The sequence below is a fragment of the Sceloporus undulatus genome, chromosome 5 (genome assembly GCF_019175285.1).
Source record: "Sceloporus undulatus isolate JIND9_A2432 ecotype Alabama chromosome 5, SceUnd_v1.1, whole genome shotgun sequence".
NCBI classification, from domain to species: domain Eukaryota; kingdom Metazoa; phylum Chordata; class Lepidosauria; order Squamata; family Phrynosomatidae; genus Sceloporus; species Sceloporus undulatus.
The window spans coordinates 94182282-94205999 of NC_056526.1; the positions used below are offsets into that span (position 1 = coordinate 94182282).

Sequence of the window (23718 nt, forward strand, 5' to 3'; positions counted from 1 at the left end):
TAAACGTTTGACACAACACACAACACAACACACACACAATATATATATAATAATACATTGTACATATAATGTACATCGTTTAAAAGTCTGGTTTGACTTTTAGATAGTATTTAATGTTTATATTATATGTATTGTACATATTTATGTACATTTGTTAAACGTGACATATAATATATATATTGTACATTATATTACATTCGTTTAAAAGTCATGGTTTGATTTTATATTGTATTTATATGGTATTGTACATTTTGTACATTTGTTAACGTTTGACACAACAACCCACATTATATATGTACATATACTGTACATTTTTAATCATGGTTTGACTTTTATATGCGTGTGTGTCTTATATATATTATATATATATATTGTACATATATATGAACGCCATTAATCATGGTTTGATTTTATTATGTATTATGTGTGTGTGGTGTATATGTACACTCGTTAAAAGCCATGGTTTGAAATTCAAGGGGCGGGCAGCTAAATGTTCAGTATATGAACTTGGGCTCTGGCTACATTTGTGAGGTGGAATCTGGGTGGCGCGGGGCTTTCTGGAGTTGTAGTCCGCAAGGGGGCTCTCCCTTCGCTAGCCGGGCCACACAAAGCGAGCCTTTCCCCTCCGCGCCTTTTCCCTCGAGGGGGAGGCGGGGCCAGGGGAGAGCAACGGCTTTCCTCATGGAACGTTGGCGGTTGGCTGGCGGAGTGGGGCGGGGGGGCAGCTCCTGGCTCTCTCTTTTTCCGCGCACGGCGCGTCCCAGTGGGCGTGGCCGGGGGCGTCGAGGTTTCGGGCGGGGGGGCGCGCTCCCGTTTATGTAAATGGCGGGCGTGAGGTCAGAGGCAGTTGGAAAAAGGGAACACGGGCAAGAATGGCCGCCGCGGCTCCAGCTCATGCCGGAGCCCTCGCTGCACGGCGGAGCGCCGGGAGTCCGCCGCGAACTCGACTCCTGGCGGCACGGCTCATGCACTGTGTGGGTAAGCGGAGAGGAAAGGAGGGGAAAGGGGGGAAGGGGGCGGAAGGCCGGAGCAAGAGGGGAGGAGGGGAAGCAAGCGCTCGGCGGAGAGCCCTCCTGCAGGGAGGGAGGCGTGCCCGCTGCCTATAGGTTTATCCTCTGTCGGTGTGTGTATGGGGGTCGAGGGAGAATGTCCCCATCCCTTTTGTCCGGGGCTGCCCCTTTAAGAGGAGAAGCCGCTCGTGCGTGACGGTTGGGATTTGAAGTTTACCCCCCTCCCTGCTTCGCGCGGGACTGCGCTGGCAACCTCCCTCCTCCTCCCTCGCGCGTTGCCATAACAACGTCAGTTCGCTCCTGCCCCGCCTCCTCGGTCCCCCCCTCCCCCCGTCTTTCAAACCGACCAACCATCCTCCCAGTTTCTACTATTAGTTTATTGGAAAGGTCTCCTCTCTCTCTCTCTCCCTTCCTCCAGGCATAAAAGTTCTTGACAGTTTGTTGGGGGAGGGAAAGAAGGCAATCAGACTTCTCTCCGGTCTATATCAACTGATGATGAATTGGCAACTAAGCAATATAATATATATATATAACACACATGTATACATCACATGTATATATCTATAATAACAACATATGTATACTCTATATATAAAAATACAACACATCCAATAACTACACCCACATCATAACAATATAGTATACCTAACTATTATATGACACCACAATATCTGTATACATTTATATGATAGATAGATATTTAATCATATATGTGTGTGTGTGTCTATATATAATATATCTACATAGACCACACACACACACTTGTCCCTCCATATTCGCCAGGGTTTGGGGCACAAGACCCCCGTGAATATGGGAAAACCACAAAAAACGAAAACACCCTGTTTCCCGAGAGGACACTCTCTAGGAATCTCTAGGTCCTCCAGGGCAACTCTTGTGGCGTCAATGTTGACAGGAATGAGGAGCTACAAAGGCCTAGCAGAGTATTCTCTCTAGGAATCTCTGGGTCTTTCGGTGCAGTTTTGAGTTAAAGTTGGCCATAAAGTTGCACTGGAGGACCTAGATATTGCTAGAGGGAACATATTGATCAAATCTGTGAATGATCAAAGCCACAGATATGGAGGGGTGAGTGTGTATAGTTGTCCCTCCATATTTGCTAGGGTTAGGGGCACAAGACCCCCGTGAATATGGGAAAACCACAAATAACAAAAAAAAAAACCACTGTTTTTACCTGAGAGGACACCTCTCTAGGAATCTCTAGGTCCTCCAGTGCAACTCTGTGGTCAATGTCCAACATACACTGACCATAGAATGGCACTGGAGTAGCTACAAATGGTCTTTCAGTGCAACTTTTAGTTAAAGTTAACCACAGAGTTGCACTGCAGGACCTAGAGATTCCTAGAGAGAACATATTAATGAAATCCGTGAATAACCACATCCGCAAATATCAAAGCTGAAAATATGGAGGGATGAGTGTGTGTGTGTGTGTGTGTGTGTGTGTATGTATGTATATATATATATATATATATACACACACACACATATACACACATTTATAAAGAATGTACACACACACACACACACACACACATATATATATATGCATACACAGACATACTCAACTTCCATATTTGCGGCTTTGACATGTGCGGCTTTGATTAATCATGGATTTGATTAATATGTTCTCTCTTGGAATAAAGCAGAAGCAGCCCCCTCCCCTTGTGGACTACAACTCCCAGAAAGCCCCACACCATTGAGATTAACCTCCCAAAACATAGGCTAGAGCCCCAAGTTCATACACCTTTACATTTCAAATCATGACTTTTAATATATATATATACACACACACACACACACACACACACACATACACACACACATACACACACACACACACACATATTTGCCTGGAGGTCTGTTGACTGTAATAAAGGCATTGATTGATTGATACATATATATACACACACACACACATCCCTCCATATTTGCGGATTTGATTACTCATGGATTTGACGAATATGTTCTCTAGGAATATCTAGGCCCTCCTCCAGTGTAACTGTATGGTCAACTTTAAAAGTTGCACTGAAAGATCCAGAGATTCCTAGAGAGACTACTCTACTAGGTCTTTGTAGCTCCTCCAGGGCAGTTCTATGCTCAATGTCTGTCAGACGTTGACCACCGAGTTGTGCTGGAGGATGTAGAGAGGTGTCCTCTCAGGTTTTCTGCTGCTCCATGGCAGTGGGTAGTGTAGGAGTAGTGGGTTCATACTACCAGAAAAGAGATTCCAACATGAAAGAAAAACATGGTGTTTTTGTTATTTGCGTTTTTTCCATATCCACGGGGATATTATTATTACAGTCAGCCCTTCTTATACACAGATTTTTTTATACACGGATTCAAGCATCCATGGTTTGAAAATGTATACTTTTTTTGAACATTTTCAAAGATAGCCATTTAGAGAGATCTTGTGGCACCTTTGAGACTCACAGAAAGAAAGAAGTTGGCAGCATGGGTTTTCCCTAGACTAAAGTCTACTTCCTCCAAATGCGTTTGGTGGAATGGACAGACCTACAGTAATTTGAATTGAGATTCCCACACAGCATTGGCACGTATATGTCTGTCCCTGGCTTTCTACTCCACCAACTGCATCTGAGGAAGTAGACTAGAGTCTATGAAAGATATTATTGTATCTAAATGCATCTGAGGAAAACTCTAGGAAAACTGACATCTAGGAAAACTCATGCTGCCAACTTCTTTCTTTCAGTGAGTCTCAAAGGTGCTACATATGATTCTACAGACTAGCAAGGCTATATCTAACCATACAGTATACTGTAATCTGAGGAAGAAGACTGAAGTCTAGGAGAGCTCCTGCTGCCAACTTCTTTCTTTCCATTAGTCTAAAGGTGCCGCAAGGTCTCTCTACATCTGCTGTACGTTGTGTCTGTGGTTGTCTTGCCCACATGCATCTAAGGGCAACAAGGATTTTTATTTCTTTTCTTTGTTTACAAACTACCTGATTTGTATATTGTAAACATTAGGATAATGCATAACATAAACGTCGTATAAGCAGGATAGTGGTATGATACTTGATTTCTCTACTGCCCCATTTGAAGTTTTGCTAATATCAGTCTTCATCTAGACACGAGGAGTACGGACATAGTTAAGAGCAGCAGTAAAGGGATGCTCTGCTACATAAGCCTCGTAGTAAGTAATGGGAGTGGTTGTTATTATTATTTAAAACATCTTTATTCCACGTTGTCACCAAAGAAGGCTCCCAGAAGCACTTGCAAATAAAGCCCCTGCCCTTGGATTTGCAGTCTAAAGAAAGAGGGTTCCAGTTGATGAGTATAATTCCTGTTGGCATTCCTGTGTTTTCATGAATGAATTTGCTTATGGTCTGTGTTAGAACTTGAGAGGGGTTGGGAGGGAAAGAGGAGACTCTCCATTTGGCTACCTTTGGAATGGAATTACGTGGGTTGGCCTCTCCCCTGTCTGCACTTACCCTTTGAAACTATGAGGAGCATAGTTTGCTCTCCGCTAGGAAGATTTTCATCACTTAATAATGTTTTATCAAGATAAGAATTTTTCACGTTTATGGCGGTCAACAGATCACCCTCTGCCATGTGCCTTTGCCTCTTTTCTTTCAACACTCATTCCTCTCTGGGGTTGTCGGCATCCACTGATTTCTTAAGAGCGTAAGGAACGGAGTCAAACTCCGATACAGAAGAGGGTTCACCTGTTTTCAGATAGCACTGTCCTCCAGAACTGTTTGCTTTCTCTCTTATACACTGGCTGTATGAGCATCAAAAATAGCACGAGCTTTAAAGCTTGCACAAGGCACTTTATCCTGCTTTTATCAGAGGTGAATATCTCCAAATTTACAGTGTGTTTACTGCCTTTCTACCAAAAGGCTCCCATGATGACTAACAGTTAAATATAGAACCAAAAATAAAAGCTTGATTAAGACATAAACACAGTGAAATTAAAACAAAACACACAAAAGCAACACTTACCTGGATTCTATTCTTTTGTGGCTATGAATACAAATAAGGTGATTTAGGTCCAAAACATGCTGCAGAAATAATCCAGTTTGAGACTGCTCAAACTGCCCTGGTTCAATGCTCAGGAATCCTGGAAATTGTAGTTTATTGTGGCACCAGAGCTTTCTGATAGAGAAGGCTAAATGTCTCACAAAACTACAGTTCCCAGAATTCCCTAGGATTGAGCCAGGGCAGTTAAAGCAGTCCCTAACTGGATTATTTCTGCAGTGTGTTTTGGACCCTCGAAAGATAACGGTGGATGGTTAAATTCAGATAGCATTGCACTGAGAAAGTGGAGAACTGAGAACTTTTATTCTTCCAGGCCTCAGTCAAACTGAATTTATAGTCATTTTTGTACTGTGCGGGAGTATCATAGTGAACTTGCATATATAGTCAAGAATTCAGAGACATAGCTGTGTTAGTCTAGAGCAGTATTCAAAGGGATCTTATATCACTGAGTATGAGAGAAGGAAAGAAGCTGGTACCATGAGCATTGATAGATTTAAATCTATTTTCTCAGATGCTATGCATAGTCAAGACGGTTTAAAGCCAGCCCACATGGCATTCCAGTTTTCTCAGGTGTCAAGTTCTTTTTTTTCCCCTGAAAGATGAAAAGCATGTTGACTAAGGGAGGCAATACTTTGAGGGGAGTTATATTCTTGTGAGTATTAAGTAAACCAAAAGTAAAAGTAAGGATTTAGTATTAGACTCCCATTCTGTCCAGTGTACAAATACTGAACAAATACACTGGGCTGGGATTTGGTTTCAGGACATACACACCCACCATGGAGACCAAAATCCATGGATGCTCAAGTCCTGTTATGTACATTGGGGTAGTAAAATGGCAAAAGAAAGGTTTGCTTTTTGGATTTTTAAAAATATATATATTTTCAAGCAATGGATGGTGGAATCTGTGGAGTAAAAATCCCTGGATACCAAGGGCCAAGTCTACACATTCTTACAATTCTTACAATATACTTTCCCTTATATATTTGTATAATGAGGATAGAGCTTGTGTTGAATGAGACAACACTAGACTGACGAGGTGTTCAGAAGACTTTATATAGACCATTTATCCATGCACACGGAGATGTGTATTTTCTGTCATCTTGCCTGCAGGAAAATGGATCAACTTAAACTTGTTTTTCAAGCAACTTCTATGGTTTGACAGAACATTTGGACATATTACAGGACAAGGTGGGACTTCTGACTTCCAGGTGTCTCATTGCTATAGAAAAAAAATGCTGGCAAAACTTGGATTCCCAGTGATTGGGCGGTATATAAATAAATCCTGTTATTATTATTATTATTATTATTATTATTATTATTATTATTTTATTGGAGTTTGATTTTCCTATTAAATGTAATCTGCTACAGCTCAATACCATTTATATAAAACAAAAACAAATGCCTTTCTGTCCATTTTGTTTCCATTTCATTTGGAGCTTGTGTGTGCATTCAGGGGGTAGAAAATGTGGTCTGTGGAAATTCTGCCATCACGTTGTACCTTGAGCGGCAGACTATTTGTGGCCCATAGCAAAAAGTTATATTTGGTCAGGTTGTGTACTGTTCTTATCAGAGGAGGCTGGTGAAGATCTCAAGGAGTAGTAGAAATCCAAAACACAAGAATACAAATTGTGTGAAATGCCTGGATGCTGGAAGTGAACATACCATGAAGGGTTGCTCTGCATCAAACATTGTGTTGGACATTTACACATATAGCTGCAAAACTGGAAGAGCTTTCTTGCTGTGAAGTTCTGAAAACCTAGTCTGAGCAGTGAACTGAACTTGACTGTCATGGGGTGGGCCTGATGTAACTTAACTTCCAACAGATTTTATTGTCTGTGTATCTGCAAAGAGAGGTCACCCGAACAAAAAGTTGTCTGCTAAGCTTTCAACTTGGATGGCATTAAATTGATTAGACAGACGTTAGGGCCATCCATGGCTATTAGGCTGGCGATACTTCTGTATCAGTATAAGTGGCATGGAATGGAAAACAGGAGGTACAGTTGGCCTCAGTATCCACTGAGTCTTTATCCACAGCTTGAATATATTGCTAAAAAATATAAATTCCAAAAAGCAAACCTTGATTTTGCCATTTTATATAAGGGACACAATTTTAGTATGACATTGTTTTTGATGGGACTTGCGCGTCCACAGATTTTGGTATCCACAGGGGTCCGGGAACCCCAGCAGATACCAAGGGCCCACTATAATTGTACTTGTACTTGTGCCCTGCTGCAGACAGGTTTCCCATAAGAAGCTGGTTACCTTCTGTGTGAACAGAATAGTAGAGTTACTCATTTCTGAGATACGTTGGCTTTTTTGTAAGGAAATGTAGGGTATGGAATGTGAAGTTGCTTGTAGCAATAGAAAAATTAAGGAAAGGAGGGGGGTTGAGTGTGTAGCTACAGCCCTATCCTCTCACATTTAAAGAGGTATTATGACTTCAAGTTAGCCTTTCTCTCTCTGCAACTTATTTTTTGATGAAGATACCTGGTGGTCTTGAAGCCTTATATGCTTTCTGTAGTCCTAGATGACGTAATAAATTTACTTATCTGAAATGCATTTAGGAATTATTTTTATAAACCAGTGTGGTATGGTGGTTTCTGTTTTGGATTATGACTCTAGAAACAAGCCTTTGAATTGGTACTCAGCCATGGAAACTCACTGAGTGACCTTGGGGAAGTCACACTCTCTCAGCCTCAAAGGAAGTCAAAGAAAGATACCCCTCTGAACAAATCTTGCTGAGAAAACCAACAAATCTTGCTGATTTAGGGTTGCCATAAATCAGAAATGACTTGGAGGCACACAGTAACAATGGTTACATTTTCTTTTTTGTTCTGAACAAAGCTGAATCTTTTGTGTGTTGTCAAACCTAATGGTGGAAAGTAAGTAATGAAGTAAATAAGCTCTACAGTTAGTTTTTATCTGTTTGTTAACTATTTAGTTGTTAACCAGCAAGGAAGGACCATTCCATGGGAGGTAAGGAATCATAGAACCATAGAGTTGGAAGAGACCTCTAGGGAACTTACAAAGCACCCCTGACACATGGCCATCCAACCTCTGTTTAAAACCTCCAAAGAAGGAGACTCCACCACTTTCCAAGGGAGTGTGTTCCACTGTCAAACAGCTCTTACTGTCAGGAAGTTCCTCCTAATCTTGAGGTGACAAGATCTTTTCCTGTACTGTATTTAGAATCCATTGCTCCAGGTCTTATTCTCTGGAGATGGAGAAAACAAGCTTGCTCAATATGACACCTCTTCAAATGTTTAAAAAGGGCTATCATATCACCTCTTAACCTTCTCTTCTACAGGCTAAACACCCCCAGCTCCCCAAGTCTTTCCTCATAGGGCATGGTTTCCAGACCCTTCACCATTTTGGTGGCCCTCCTCTGGACATGCTGCAGCTGCTCAACATCCTTTTTGAATTGTGGTGCCCAGAACTGGACACAGTATTCCAGGTGAGGCCTGACCAAAGCAGGAGAAAGTGGCACTATTACTACTCTTGATCTAGACCAGTGGTCCTTACACTGTATTCTTTAAAAAATTGGAATTCAGCTCCCGGAATTATTACTATTATTACTATTATTATTTATAGTACAGTGTGCCCGTGTTATACATGGCTTTGAGCTTACATGCTGAAATGAATGGGGCTCCACCGTAAGGCAAGGGTCCACTATATTTATACCCTGCTCTTCATCCAAAAGGCTATCAGAGCAGCTTACATTTTTTAAATCCCAGACTGACATGGCTTGAGGCTTCTGGGAGCTGAAGTCCAAAATCTCTTAAAGGGCATAGTCTGGGGACCACTGATCTAGAGACTATACTTCCATTAATGCAGCCTAGAATTGCAGTGGCCTTTTTAGTTGCTGCATCACACAGTTGACTCATGTTAAACTTGTGGTCTACTAGGATTCATATATCCCTTTCAAATGTAGTCGTGTTAAGCCAGGAAAGAATTTAGGAATTCAGATGCAGGTGAAACAAACAGTTCAGGCTCTTCTAGAATCTGAAACCGTCTGTAACCATTTCTCATAGCCCTTTTGCAAAATACTCCCTACAGACCCCATTCTTGTCCTGTAAAGAATGTTCATCAAAATTTCCAAGGAAATCATTTAGAACATAGGGACTTTTTTTAATGTTAAGAAGTTGAAAGGGGAGATTAAAGAGGATTTTAAACTATCCAATGCTTTTTAAAAGATCACTGTTCACGTATTTCTCTCTCTTGTCTGTTTTTTTTAAATATCCCTCTCAAAACTTTCCTGGCATTCATGATACCTCCTGCATGAAGCTGGATATAACCCTGTTCTCAAGTGTTGTCAAATTTTGGGATGTTCTCCTACATTGTGCGTTTTGTTTATTTAAAATATCATGGAACGTGGCTGAACAGTAAAGCACATGCACACACAGATATAAAATGTTCAGGTATGTTGTAACAGTGTGCTGTTTGTGCAGATGGCTGTCTCATAATACTGCTGATTTGCATTCCTCGCCAGAAAATTTCCTATAGACATCCACATAAGTTACCTCCTTTTTAAAATCTAGAAATCTCATATGCTTTATAAATAAAGGTTAACAATAACAACAACAACAACAACAATAATAATAATAATAATATGCTAATCACAGAAATGATTTTTGTTTTTGAAAAAAAATCTTTTACTTTTCATCTTTAACTCTTTTTTTGAAATTGTTCTTTTCCAGTATGCTATATTGTGCTGATCCTTTTCTGTATCTTCCTCCTTATCGCTCGAGGCCTTTCTGGGTCCCCTCTATGATTTGATCCTGTCTTCCTTCTGTCCAGAATGTGCTATTTGAACCTCATAGTACATACTTTCTTTTGTGTTTCCAAACCTCGAATCCCCTTTTATTTGCCACCTGTATGTTACTCTTCAGTCCTATTTCTTAACTGGTCCATCACAGTCTGTTACCATTTCTTCCTCTTTCCTGTAGATTCCGGTGTCTCATGTCTTGGATCCCTTCCTCCCTTCTCCATACTCAGCAGATCTTTACATTTCACTTTAATGGTGTTCATGATACATTCCTATATTATTTTCTTTTTCACTTTTTATTTTTTTTATTTTTCAATTTTTTTATTTATTGCACTATTTATGCCCTCTTTCTTTTCCCTGAAGGGCCCAAACTGGGTCTGGCTCCAGGAATTAATGTTATGCCTTATTGACGGAGATATGTACAACATCTTAAGTTGTGACTGTATAGTTTGAGACGGTAAGAACAGTTTGGAAATGAATGTGGAAACTGAAAGCCACTAATTCATTTTTTCCCACTGTTACCTTCTGCCAGAACAGTTGCTTGTTTTTGCCTGTCTGCCTCGCTTGTAGGAACCCAATTACTATGGTGATAAATGCTTTATGTTGATTTGCAGTTTCAACTTCTCACACCTTGAACAGATGCTACCATGGTATTAAACAATGGACTATACATTGCAGCTCTTTAAATCTACTTGATTTTTAATGCAGATAGGCTATTGAGTAGGTAGCAGTGTCTTTCCTTGTATCTTTTGGTAGAGACAGAGCTCTATTGTTCTGTTTCACTTGCTTTTGATAAAAGTAAGTGAAGTGGTAATCAGGATGTGAATGTTACTTTCAAAATCTTTTATACCTTCTGGTGATTGTAAACACAGTGTTTTGTCTTTGGGGATGTAATCTTCAAGCCATGCAGCAAGTTCAGTCTGAAAATACTGAACGGGAGAGTTGTGGAACTAAGAATTGTCTTAGTGTGCTGCCCACCCCACTGCCTAACAAACTACCAGGCCGAGCTCATGGAACTGGTGTTGGAGTTGCCCAGATTCTTGATTTTGGGTGATTTCAATATTGTGACCAGTCTGTCAGGTGAAGCTGGAGGGTTCCTGTCATCCATGACAAACATAGGCCTATTCCAACTGGTTTCAGAACCCACACATGTAGCAGATCACACCCTTGATGCTGTCTTCAGCTCAGAGCATACAGATCTGTGGACAGCGATCTGAGAACGTCCAAATTGTCATGGTCAGATCATTTTCTGGTCAGAGCTAGTATCATGGCTACTATCCATCCCTGCAGGGGTAGTGGGCCTATTAAGATGACCCGCCCTCAAAGGCTTTTGGAACTTTAGGATTCCAGAAAGCCTTAGAGGGTCATATGGCTGGTACCACCGATGATCCTGTTGAAGTCCTGATCAGTAGTTGGATTCAAGATTTTACTAGGGCTGTTAACATGATCACCCCCAGACAACCTCTCTGTCCCGCCACTAATTGAGCCTCATGGTATACAGGTGACCTTAGAGAGCTGAAATGCAAAGGATGGTGACTGGAGCACAGATGACGGAAAACTCAACTTCTGTCTAACAAGACACACTATAGAGATCATCTTTGTTCCTATAAGGTGGCAATATGTGCAGCAAAGAAAGCTTTCTACTTGCACTTACACTGCACTGTTCAGGGCTCGGGGCACAGGACCCCTGCAAAGGTGGAAAAACCTCAAAGAACCAAAACACTATTCTTTTTACCTGAGAGAACACCTCTCTAGGAATCTCTAGGTCCTCCAGTGCAACTCCATGGTCAACATCTGCCAGACATTGAGGTTTAATTCAAGCACCTTCCCCCCGAATCCAATTCTAGAACCTTCAGCAGCAGTTCACTGTGATGCTTTTAATGATCGCTTCACAGATTAAAATCTCTTGGCTAAGAGTCGACTTAGATGCCGTCATTATAGTTGACAGTGCGGTTCCAGCGACTCTGTGAGTAGAATTACACTCGATCAGTTCCAACTGATGAGTACAGTGGTGCCTCGGGTTACGAAATTAATTCGTTCCGCGGCTAATTTCGTAATCCGAAAAACCTTCGTAAGCCGAATTGCCATAGGCGCTAATGGGGAAAAAAGCCGCGGCTCCGCCGCGGCTCCATTTAAAATAGCGCCGGAGTTTTTTCGTAACCCGAAAAAACTTTCGTAACCCGAAACAATAAATCCCTATGGGATTTTTTCGTATCCCGAAAAATTCGTAACCTGGGTATTTCGTATCCCGAGGTACCACTGTACTACTGATGTGGACAAGCTGCTGGGACAAGTAAGGAGGACAACCTGTCCTCTTGATTCCTGCCATTCTTGGCTGGTTGTCCAGGGTGGAGATGCAGTTAGACTTCAACTACAATATACTGTTAATGCATCTCTCAGGGAGGGAAGTTTTCCATCCTGTTTAAAAGAAGAGGTGGTAGAACCACTTCTGAAAAAGCCCTCCTTGGACTTCAATATCTATAGACCAGTTTCATATCTTCCTTTTCTGGGCAAGGTGATTGAGAGGGCAGTTGCCTTCCAATGCCAGGCAGTCTTGGATGATACAGATTATCTAGACCCATTTCAAACCAGCTTCAAAGCAGAATTTGGAATTGGGAGTGTTATGGTTGCCTCAGTGGATAATTTTTGTCTGAGCATTGACAGCAGTGTGTTCCTGGTGGTACTTTTGAACTTCTCAGTGAAGTTCAGTGCCATCGACCATGGCATCCTTCTGGAATGCCTGTGGGATTTGGGAATCAGAGTCACTGTGCTTCAGTGGTTCTGGTCCTATCTCTAAGGCAGGTTCACGATGGTGATGCTTTGAGATAGCTACTCCTCAATAAAGGAACTGTTCCTAAGCCCAAACTCTGTCTGGAAGCCAGGATGAGGAAATAGAGTCTGCCATATTTTGGCCACTTGATGAGAAGACATGATTCATTAGAAAAAACGATAATGCCAGGAAAGGTAGACACTGGTAGAAAAAGAGGAAGACCGCATGCCAGCTAGCTAGATTTAATTAGGGAGGTCACAGGCCTGAGTCTGCTGGACCTAAGCAGAGCAATGGAGCAGGGGGGGCATTTCTCATCCATAGGGAAGATCTATACACATAAAAAGAAGGAAACCTTGGCTATGTTTTTGGATTCATTCACTGATCTTATTTACTGCGCCTTACGTTATGTAGAGGGTTACTTTTTATGTTGAAATATTGGGGAAGACTAAAATTAGAACTTTGAATGGTCTTGAACCTTTTCTATGTCCAACACCACTATGAAGAAGTAAGCTCACACCTACCAATGCTCATGCTATTAAGATTCCTTTGCATATCACATTTGAAGAGGAAGAAGTTTAGTTTCTGAACCAGAAATCGAACCTTGTACAGTACTGCTTGTGAACACATTGAACTTTGCTAAAAAGCTTTTAACTCAGGGCATAAAATTAATATCTACATCGAGCAATTAGATTCTAATTTATTCAGAAAAAATTGAATGATGGTTTGTGACTTGTCACTGAAGGACATAAACCACTCTGTATTGCACCCCCTGAAATTCCATCTCTCATCCCCTGGGGGTGTGGACACCCCAGGTTGAGAACCCCTGACTTAGATACGTGGTGTGTTTCCTGCATTTGTATATGGAATAGTGAGCTTGATGTGTTCAGATACCTGAATCATAGAGTTGCAAGAGACTGCAAGGGCCATCCAGTCCAACCCCCTGCCATGCAGGAAATCTCGATCAAAGCATCCCCGACAGATGGCCATCCAGCCTCTGTTTAAAGACATCCAAGGAAGGAGACTCCACCAGTCTCCGACGGAGTGTGTTCCACTGTCCGACCTGGTCTGAGTGCTGCCTAGGCATGTACCAGGCACATTGCTTGCTCTCAAAGCTGATGTCAACATATATGTCTGGTAGCCTTTGGCTCCTCAAGAACAGTTTGTAGGTGGAAAGCAAAACACTGAGTTCCAGAAGCCCAATGGATTTAGTTACCAGATGGCCCTTCGCTAAGGGGCTGGTTTGTGACTAAAGAAACAAAGTTTGAATAAAAATGGTTATCTTGTCATATGTCTTTAAGGATACAAACTTCATACTGTATAATCACTGTGATTTAAAACATTGATTTAAGTCACCAGAGATAGCCTTGATTTAGTGTATTGGTTTACATAAAGTTTCCTTGATACTTGATAGATTTTTTTTCCCCTTTGGGAGAACAGTGTAACTGTGATATTACTGGAATCTTAATTTAGAAACCAGAGACTGAGTCTTCTTCATTTGTGACTAACAATTGGCTTTAGGCTATAGTTCATTAGACTACATTTTAAACATTGCATACTTGCTATTGTGGAATTGTCAGCTGATGACTGTCAACTTTCGTGCCTTTGACTCTCACAATTTTGATTATTCGCAATGTTGTCTGCACATGCACTCCTCAGGAGGGGAAGCCTAGGATGGAGGGAGCAGGTGGGAAAGGTGAGCGCACATCCCTCCTGCCTTCATCTGTGCAGTAGCTGGCTTCCCTCAGCTGACTAGCACAGGGGAAGGCAGAGGGTGCATGCATGCTCTTCTTTTACCTGTGCTATAGCCGGCCAAGGGAAGCTGGCTATAGCACAAGGGAAGGTGGGGTGTGTGCATGCTCTTTTCCATTCCACTATGGCATAGCCAGATTCCCTCAGCCAGTTATAGCACAGGGGAAGTCGAGGGCACACCTATGCTCTTCTACTTTACCTGTGCTATAGCTGAGTGAGGGAAGCCAGCTGTAGCACAGGAGAAGGCCGGGCGTGCTCTTCTCCCCTTCCCTGTGCTATAGCCAGCTGAGGGAAGCCAGCTATAGCACAAAGGAAGGCAGAGGGTGCACAAGTGCCATCCCCCTGCCTTTCCCTATTCATGTTTTTTTCACTTTCGCTGGGGTCTTGCGCCTCTAATCCCTGTGAAAGTGGAGGGCTGACCATATTGGCTGTTTTTGAAGGAGAGTCAAGTGTTTTATTTATGAAATTCAAAATATGTTTTAGATTAAAAGTCTGTTGTAAAGTAATTTTTTTAAAAAATAAATTAATTGATGTTAATCCTCCTTTAATAAAATGTTTATATTACAGTGGGCACTTGGCATCCAGGATCCCTTGTAGATGCTCAAGTCCCATTATATACAGTGGTGTAATAAAAAATCAAGGTTTGATTTTTTTAATTTTTATTTTTAAATTCAAGCTGTGGATGGTTGAATCTGTGGATGCAGAATCAATGCATACAGAAGGCCAGCTGTTCAATGATTTGTAAAGGAAATACAAACGAGATATCAAATTACAGTATAGAACTATCTCATTAAATAATAACTAAGATATTTACTACTATTATGGCATGCAGACTGAGAGGGAAAACATACTTTTCAGAATATCCATGAGTGGCTTTTTACCAAAAAGACAAGTAAGGAATAATGTAAGACTGTTCTTAACGTTATTGAATTTTTGGAACATCACAGTGACAAAAATACTACCTTTTTAGAGGTAGAGAAAGCATTTGACAATATTTCTTGGAATTACTTATTTCAAGTACTGGAGAGAATGGATTTTGTCTTTATCGCCCAAATAATATTTTCACCCATCTACATAGTTCAAACACCCCGATTTTAGTAAAGGGCAACATAAGACTGATTGAAATACAAAACGGGACTAGACAGGATTGTGCCCTCCTGCCTTTACTATTCTTTTGGTGTTGGAAACCCTATTGCAAGATAATTATACAAGACAACTTTTAACTTTTGTGATCAGTGTTTTAATTGTTCTTGTTTTTAAAACTTTTGTAAGCTGTTGAGAGAAAAGCAGGATATAGGTGCAATATTATAAATAATCTATAGGGTAAGATTTAAAAAACAAAAGTATAAACTGAGAATAATGATGTAATAATGATTTAAAACCCATGGGAAGCTCTTCTGGAAAAAAAATTAAGTGTTTGGGACATGCTCTGGGTAAAATGAATTGTGAAAAAGTGAAATAACAGACTAAAACTGTGACTTCAAAAGAGGACAATTTGCACTTTTAAATTTGAAAAAGGGATTACATATTTGGGAATTACAATTGCAAAGAATAAAAGACACTTAGAAAAATGGGGAAAGTTAAACTCTTTAGGGTAGAATTGCAGTAATAAAAGTAAATGTTTTGCCAAGGCTTTTATTGCTCTCTTTTATTGATGTAAAGATGACCATGCAATTAAAAAGTGTATGAATCGCTTTTTAAAATTGGAGACATAAGATGGGCATGTACCCAATAATATGGGAGCAAAATTTTTGGCATAATGTCAATTTGGATATATGGGGAAATGTGAGATATATATATATTAGTTTGTACAGTAATTAAAAAAACACCTGTGTAAAATGATGTATAGATTATATTTAATCCTGAATGATTTGTTGAAAATGTCTCATAGAAATCAGTGTTCGGAACGTGAAGGTAAAGAGAACTCTTTTTTTTATATATGTGATCATCTTGTAAAAAGGCAAACAGTTACTGGTCTGAGATTTATATGTTAACCCAGAAACATTTTAAAAGTAGAATTTATAATACTAGAGAAATATTTTTGTTCGGTTTTAGTCAAAGAACTCGAGAGTAAATATGGTTTCCATCTGCATTATATAATGACAGCAGCAATGATATTGGTTTTTCAAACCTAGAAGCAGACAGAAGCACTGATTACAGAAGAAGTGATTGTTAAGGTTGTAATTATAGCCAAATTAACATGGGTTTTAAAGGATAAACCAACTGAAGATTTTCTGAAAGATGAAATCGTTTGGACATTTTTGGAGCAATAAGAAATCTAATAATGTAATAATCTCTGGCTCTGGTTTTTAGTAATTTTAGTAGTAGTATTTAGCTGGATCTCTAATGGTGAAATAATATTTTTATTTTTTCTCTTTTATTCTTTTTATTAAAGTCAGAATGGGGAATTAAGAGTCCTATTGTGTATTAGTTATATGTCTGTTTGTATTTGTTCTTCCTCTTCTTTCTGTCCTTTTATTTTCTAAATGTATATTACCTTGATTGTAAATTAAGATGGTTTATGTTAAAAATTAATAATAATAGGCACCACCACTACCACCTAGGCTTCCCAATAGAAATCAAATAGCTTATTGTACTTCTACACTACCATTTATTTGGTGCAAGATCATATACTTTCTGTCACTGACTGCAAATGCAGCATATTCTGGGCTTTCAACATTATTCTCTTGGTTGACTTTTCAGGGGTTCCGTGGCATTAACTACTATTGTCTGTTATTTGATGCCTAACACAGAGAAGAATACCTTAAAATTAATTCTCCAGAGAGTCAGTGGTGTTTTCAAAACAATGTGTAAAGAAGCTAGCAGTATATAAATAAATAAAGGCAGTAGGGGGGTGGTTATTCATTCAGAATTCGGCTCTCCGTCCTCCTTCCCAACTTGCTATTCTGTATTTTCAATTTTCTCTCTCTTCATACTCTTTTCCTTTCTATTGCCAAACCCCCCCCCCTTTTTTTTTTTTTTTACTATAGTGGGCCCATAGTGTCCACGGGGTTTGGTTCCAGGTCCTCCTGTTGATATCAAAATCCACAGGTAATCAATTCCTATTATATACAGTGGCATAGTAAGATGATATCCCTTATATAAAATGGCAACAACTGGGCTTGCTTTTTGGACTTTATAAATTTTACAAATATTTTCAAGTCATGGATGCTTGAATCCGTGGATAAAAAATCCATGGATATGGAGAGCTTGACTGTAGTTTTTCTTATTGCTTCTGATGCACTGGGTCAGGGGAAGGAAAACTGCTGTCTGTTATATCAGATTGTACTTCCAGCAGACTCAGGAAAGATTTACTTTAAAAAAAATAAAAGTGGGCCCATTTTTCCTAAGGTCAGCCATGAAAAAAGAGGTAGGAGTGGGAGGTTTATAGCACCCATAGTTTGGCTGGTATTTTCTTACTCAGTGCGGGGCACTAACTACACAATGGCCTGTTACAGACTGCCAAAATAAAGCTGCTTCGGGTCTCTTTGGAGGTATGCTATTTAAATGATGCATGGGTCCTAAGAGTCCGGAGGTCGCGCCAAAGCCCCACTCCATTCCTAAGCACTGGAGGGCAGCTTTGGTGCAGCTTCTGGATTCTTAGGGTGCATGCGTCATTTAAACAGCATACCTCCAAAGAGACCCGAAGCAGCTTTATTTTGGCAGTCTGTAACAGGCTACTGGCTGAAAAACCTTCTTGTGTATTCTGATGCCTACTCAGCTTCTTGGCCTCACCTTATTGGGCTTAAGTGGGTCAGTGAAAAAGCTTAAACTGCATAATCCTCTGCCTTGTATCTAAGGTCATTGTTTAGTTGGTTTGTAATAATCTGACAGTAAGGAAGTTCTGTTGACATCTGTGACTCTGAGTTTCATACATTTTTGTCCAAAAATCGGTTATTGTTCTCTGTTTTTACTAAATTCTGATAAAGCTAACACTTCGTTGAATTAATATATTCTGTTCAAATATTTCAGAACACTTCTTCTGTAAACCAATAAAGAGCTTTTGTTCTATCAGTTCCCTTTTTATGGGAAGGATTAATCTTTCTATTGTGTTCTGTTGCTCTTTTTGGTGACTGTATCCCATAACTCCAATAGACAGGCAGAAGGTTTAAACAGGCCAGAGATGCATTGATTGAAAATATTAAAATTGAATAGCAGGAGAAAGTGAAAATACTAAAGTGACTAACGAAATATCATGCAGCGTTAGAATCACGACTGGAGATGACTGAAGAACATGATGTGAAATGCCTTAATTACAGCATATATTTTCAGAAGCAGCAGCATGGAAAGCAATTATAGGCGTAACAGTTAACAAAACTGCTGTTAAAAAAAGCTGTTAAAATATATATATTTACAAAGACTTAGAAAATTCATTTTGCATTCACCCAGTCCCCTTTCCTCCTCTCTGTAACTGGTGAGGGAAAAGGGTCGTCTTCAGTTAAAGTATTGGCGTGCAAGAAAGATAAAGTGAACCAGTGACTTTAAGGATCAAGATGAGTATGAAGATTTAGAGCAAGTGGTGGCAGGAGAAAAGTGGTGGCAAAAGGGAGCTTTCTTGCTTAAGCTTTGGGAAACGTTGCTGGGATTTAGCTGGCAGGTTGGAGCTGTGCTGCTGATCCTGCTTCCTTTTGTCAGTCAAGCCAAGAGAAGAGGTAGGAGAAAAAAAATGCTTGTGTGGCAGTGACTTTAAACTGCGTGGTAGAAGTTATGTCTGAGGAAGAAGGAGGAGAAGTACCTGGTGTCATTTCTTCAGAACCGTCCTTTTCTTCTCTGGGATTGAGAGTCCTTTCTCCTCCTTTTCAGTCAATCACTTTGGGAGCAGTGACTGAGAAGCCTCTTGCCCACACTGGCCTTTGCTGCAAAGCCAGCACAGATGAGAAGCTTCTTGGTTGCTTCTCAGCCAGATGCTCAGTTGCTGCTCCCAGGGTGAATGGGTGCAAAGGAGCAGCCACCAATAAGCTTCTTGCCTGTGCCATCCTTGTTGCAACGGCCAGCATGGACAATAGGGTTCTCAGTTGTTGCTTCATTGGCTGTTTGGTCACTGCTCCCTTTGCACCCAGTCACCTTGGGATCAACATCTAAGCATCCTGCCAGCTGACCTTCCTTTTGCTGTGAGGCTGGCATGGGTGAGAGGAAGGAGCAGGCCTGGGCCACTGCCATTGCTGTATTCACTCATGAGAGACAGAGGCAGCAGCAACAAGCTGGGCATGGCCGAGATAGGTGCCACTGGCCAGGTGGCTGCTGCAGAAACAGTAGACCTAGTATCAAGAAATAGGCATTGATGGGTCCAGGGCTATCACCCAAGAGAAAATGGAGCAGTAGCCTGCAAAAAGTTTGGGGACTACTGCAGTAAATAAGTAAACATGGAGGTGGGAAAAAATAGAAATCTAGTCTAAGAATAGGAATGTAGTCTCAGCCAATTATTGTGTGTGCTTGCTTACAGAGTAGGTAAACAGCATCTACCTCCTGAATCCCTTGCTGAGCTTGTGCGAATAGCAAAACAGAAAGAGAAGGGGGAAGCAGGTTAGCCTACTCCAGCAGCTACCCCAGCATGTTAACAAATCTTAAGAAAAATGGATACTTATTAAAGAAAAAGTATACCTGGATGTATTTTGGAGAATCAAGTGGTCTCTACAAAGTTCAGAATGTTTCATATGTGCATATTGTTTAGAATAAAAAAGCTTACTGACACATGTTGATCTCCTTTTTTTCTGGTGTGGGAACCAATCTCTTTTCTTTCCATTGTCATTTCTATCCCTGGTACCGTTTTTTGTTTGTTTGTTACAATAATTTAATTGAAGCATACCTAGAAACATTCAAAGACATAGCTGTGTTAGTCTGGAAAATCAGTATGTACAGAGCTCTTGTTGCACCTTTGAAACTAACTGAAAGAGAAAAGTTGGTAGCATGAGCTTTTGTAGATTTTAGTCTACTTCATGCATCTGACTCAAGTCTATGAAAGCTCATGCTACCAACTTCTCTCTTTCAGTTAGTCTCAGTGGTGCTACAAGATCCCTTTACATCAGGGGTAGGCAACCTTTTTGAGCCGGGGGCCGGGTTGCTGTCCCTCAGACAACTGGGGGGCCGAAGCCAAAAAATTAAAAATTTAAAAATTTAAAAAAATTAAATATATAAATAAACTAGGACAAATGTAGGACAAAATTTTCAAATGGAAGACACTTTTTTAAAAAAAATGGAGGACATGCAAAAAAATTTGCTGATTTTTTAAAAAAATGTTAATATAAATGCATGTTTCTGAGGCTTCTATAGACAATTGCCCCCCAAAGGCCCCGGCGGCAATCGGCAGCAGGACTGGGCTGGGGCCAGTCCCAAGGCCTTGCCGGGCTGCATCCAGCCCGCGGGCCGCAGGTTGCCTACCCCTGCTTTACATACTGAAGCATATATGTTACATTTATTTTTCCTTCTCTTCCTCTGAACGTCACTCACCAAATTAACATCTGTATTTTTGGCTGTTGTCACTAAATCAGCTTTGTGACTTCTGTGTCCCCTTTAAATTTTCTAACTGATCTAGTTGCTACTTGAATAGGAAAGCACTCTGGCTTTGAGTGGAAATCATGGCAAGGTTAAAGAACAAAGATGTATGCCACTTTGGCTGAAGTTGCAGTCCAAGACATCTTAAAGAGCATTAGTCTGAATGTGGCTTATATCTTCCTCTCTGGCTTTTCTTCACAAACGAAGATTCAGGAAGGACTCATCCTGCACTTTCTACAAGTGTGTTGATGACTACAAAGGCCAATCCGAGATAAACAAGCCGGGTTGCAGAAAGCACAGCAGAAAGTCTCCTTGGGTGATGTTTCCGGGTTGTGGTTCTTTCTGCGTTGTCGTTTCTCTTCTAGACTTATTCGGCGTGAGCTTTCAAAAAGGGCTGCAGCATCGTGGATAGTGCGTCTCCATGCCTCCCGATGTGAGGCCAGGGTGGACCATTGTTGGTGATCAGTTTGGCCGAGCCTGAGATGTTGTTTCAGGGAGTCCTTGTATCTCTTCTTTGGAGCGCCCCTCTTACGCTGACCTGTGGCGAGTTCACCGTAGAATACTATTTTTGGGAGGCAATGGTCCTTCATCCTAGAAACGTGTCCTGCCCAGCGCAACTGCATGAGGGCAGAATATCTTCCAAGCATTTGGTGTTAAGGACCAAATATCTTCCAAGCATTTAGATATTGGGCATTTGGTGTTAAGGAGCTTATTCTGCAGCGCCATTGCAAATAATTTCTTGTTACTGCATCCAGTGGACTTGATGATCTGAGTGGGATATTGGCTAATTTTAATGGAAAAGATGTTTTTAGAGTGCTTCCTGGAATATGTCATATCAAAGCTATACGGGGTGCTCAAAATAGTATAAAATGCTTAATAATAAAAATTTTGGTGGAACACTATCCAACTTGAGTTTTTGATGATTTTTCTTTAATGTTTATTGACCATATTTTAAACAAATTTACTACTTACTGATAATTGATAACAATTACCACTTAGGTTTCTAGTTGTTAAAAAATGAAAATGAGCAGTATCCATCCTTTTTTTAAAAAACTACATACTCTTCTTGTTTGGTAAGTAGAATGTCAAGCAGGTTATTACTTTCAACCATTTGCTTATTTTTGACTGATCGGATTCAAGCATTGTAACCCATTTAGCAGGGTTTATGACTTGAAATGTTTGGATCCATATCCAAACTATTTATGTGAACTCTGCAGCACAGGCAATTCCAGAAGTCATCCCTATTCTGACACAATAAAGATCTACAGGAAGAAAATGATTGGCTTTATTGAGAGCCATCTCTGGTGCCAACATCAAGGGTATTTTCCCTCCATATTTATATTCTGCCTTTCTCCCAGTGTGAGCTTGAAAGCTGCTGACATCATAGCTAAAACAAAATGCACCTTAAAAAAAGAATTAACAGTTAAATAAAATATCCTGTTAAAATAGCACTAAACAGTTTTAAAGGATTTACAGTATAACAATAAAAGTATACCGCCTCCCATTAAAAGACAAGTTGTAGCAGCAAGTTAATAACCAAAGGCCTGTCTTTAAAAAAAGGTCATTGCTTTCCAACAAAAGGAGAGTAGTGGGGGAGGCCAGCCTAGCTTCCTTTGGGAGGGAGTTCCAGATCCCAGGAGCAGCTAGTAAAAGGTCCTGTCACAATATCTCACCAAATGTGCCTGTTGTAGTGGGGCTGCATTTCTGCAGTGAGACATTCACCATTTCTGTTGCCAACCTCTGTTGCCCGTCTCCCTCTGGCTGCTTTAATGAACCAGAAAAGGCACAGTCCAACATGAATGCGATAGTTCTCACTTCTCCTGGGATCCTGCCCAAGCTCTCATACTAAACACATTGAATTTATACAATAACACAGAACAAACAGGAGACTCCACTAGATCTTATTTAGGAGGTAGTGATAAATTACTGTAATCAAAAAATAATATTTTGGAGAATATTTTCATTTTCAAAATCGTCTTTACTAGTGTGGAATCTAAATTTTATTAATCATCACATTAATTAAGTGTATTTAAGGTATTTCTGTATTGACTCCCAGCTTGCAAAAGCTCTTGAGGCAATGAACAAATAAAAACTAATTTAAAACATTTTTAAAACGCATAGAATCCTAGTGTTGGAAGAGACCACATTAAAATATTATTTTAAAAACTCTTAAAAGCATGCTAAAAACAATACTAGAATTCAGTTTTAAAACTGTTAAAACAGTTTCAAACACTGAGTACCATGTGGAATAGCACTGTTTTGGCTTCCCATTAGAAGCTTACAAGAGAGGTGGCTAAGTTAACTTCCACAGCCGAGACACTACCATAGAGAAAGCCATTATATGTACCCACTAACCTACCTTTGAAAGGTGTTGGGACATGCAACAAAACTTCCTCATCAGAAAGTGGTATTTCAGATACCTTGGCCCCAAGTCATTTAGAGCTTTGTAGGTCAGCACCAGTACCTTGAACTGAGCTTGGAAGCAAGTTAGAAGCCAACCCAGTTCTTGCAGAACCAGTGTTATATGATCACTATGGCCTAAAACACACTGCAGAAATAAACGAGTTTCAAACCACTTTAACTGTCTTGGCTCAATGGTAGAGAATTCTGTAAACTAGTTTTGTGAGACATTTAGGCTTCTCTGTCAGAGAGATCTGGTGCCACAATAAAGTACAATTGCCAGGATTCCCTAGCACTGAGCCAGGGCAGTTAAAGCTGTCTCAAATTGGATTATTTCTGCAGTGTGTTTGGGCCTTTAATGCACACCTGAATCAAGTCTGACTGCTGCATTTTGCACTAGCTGCAGCTTCTGAACAGTTTTCAAGGGCAGACCCATGTAGAATGCATTACAGTAATCATTTATACTTCATCTTTCTCTATACATCAATCCACAGTTTGTCAAATCATGTTGAATGTGTTCAATTT

At 40.3% G+C, this 23718-nt stretch overlaps 1 protein-coding gene across 3 annotated transcripts in view; it reads left to right on the forward strand.

Moving 5' to 3' along the window:
* The first annotated feature begins 823 nt into the window (after window positions 1–823).
* The window catches only part of LCORL (ligand dependent nuclear receptor corepressor like), an 85788-nt gene continuing 62893 nt past the window's right edge, over window positions 824–23718 (forward strand). For all 3 annotated transcript variants that reach the window (XM_042468023.1, XM_042468025.1, XM_042468024.1), the window contains exon 1: window positions 824–978. In XM_042468023.1, coding sequence (XP_042323957.1) covers window positions 873–978 — 106 coding nt within the window. In that variant the 5' untranslated portion in view covers window positions 824–872. The remainder of the gene's footprint in view (window positions 979–23718) is intronic.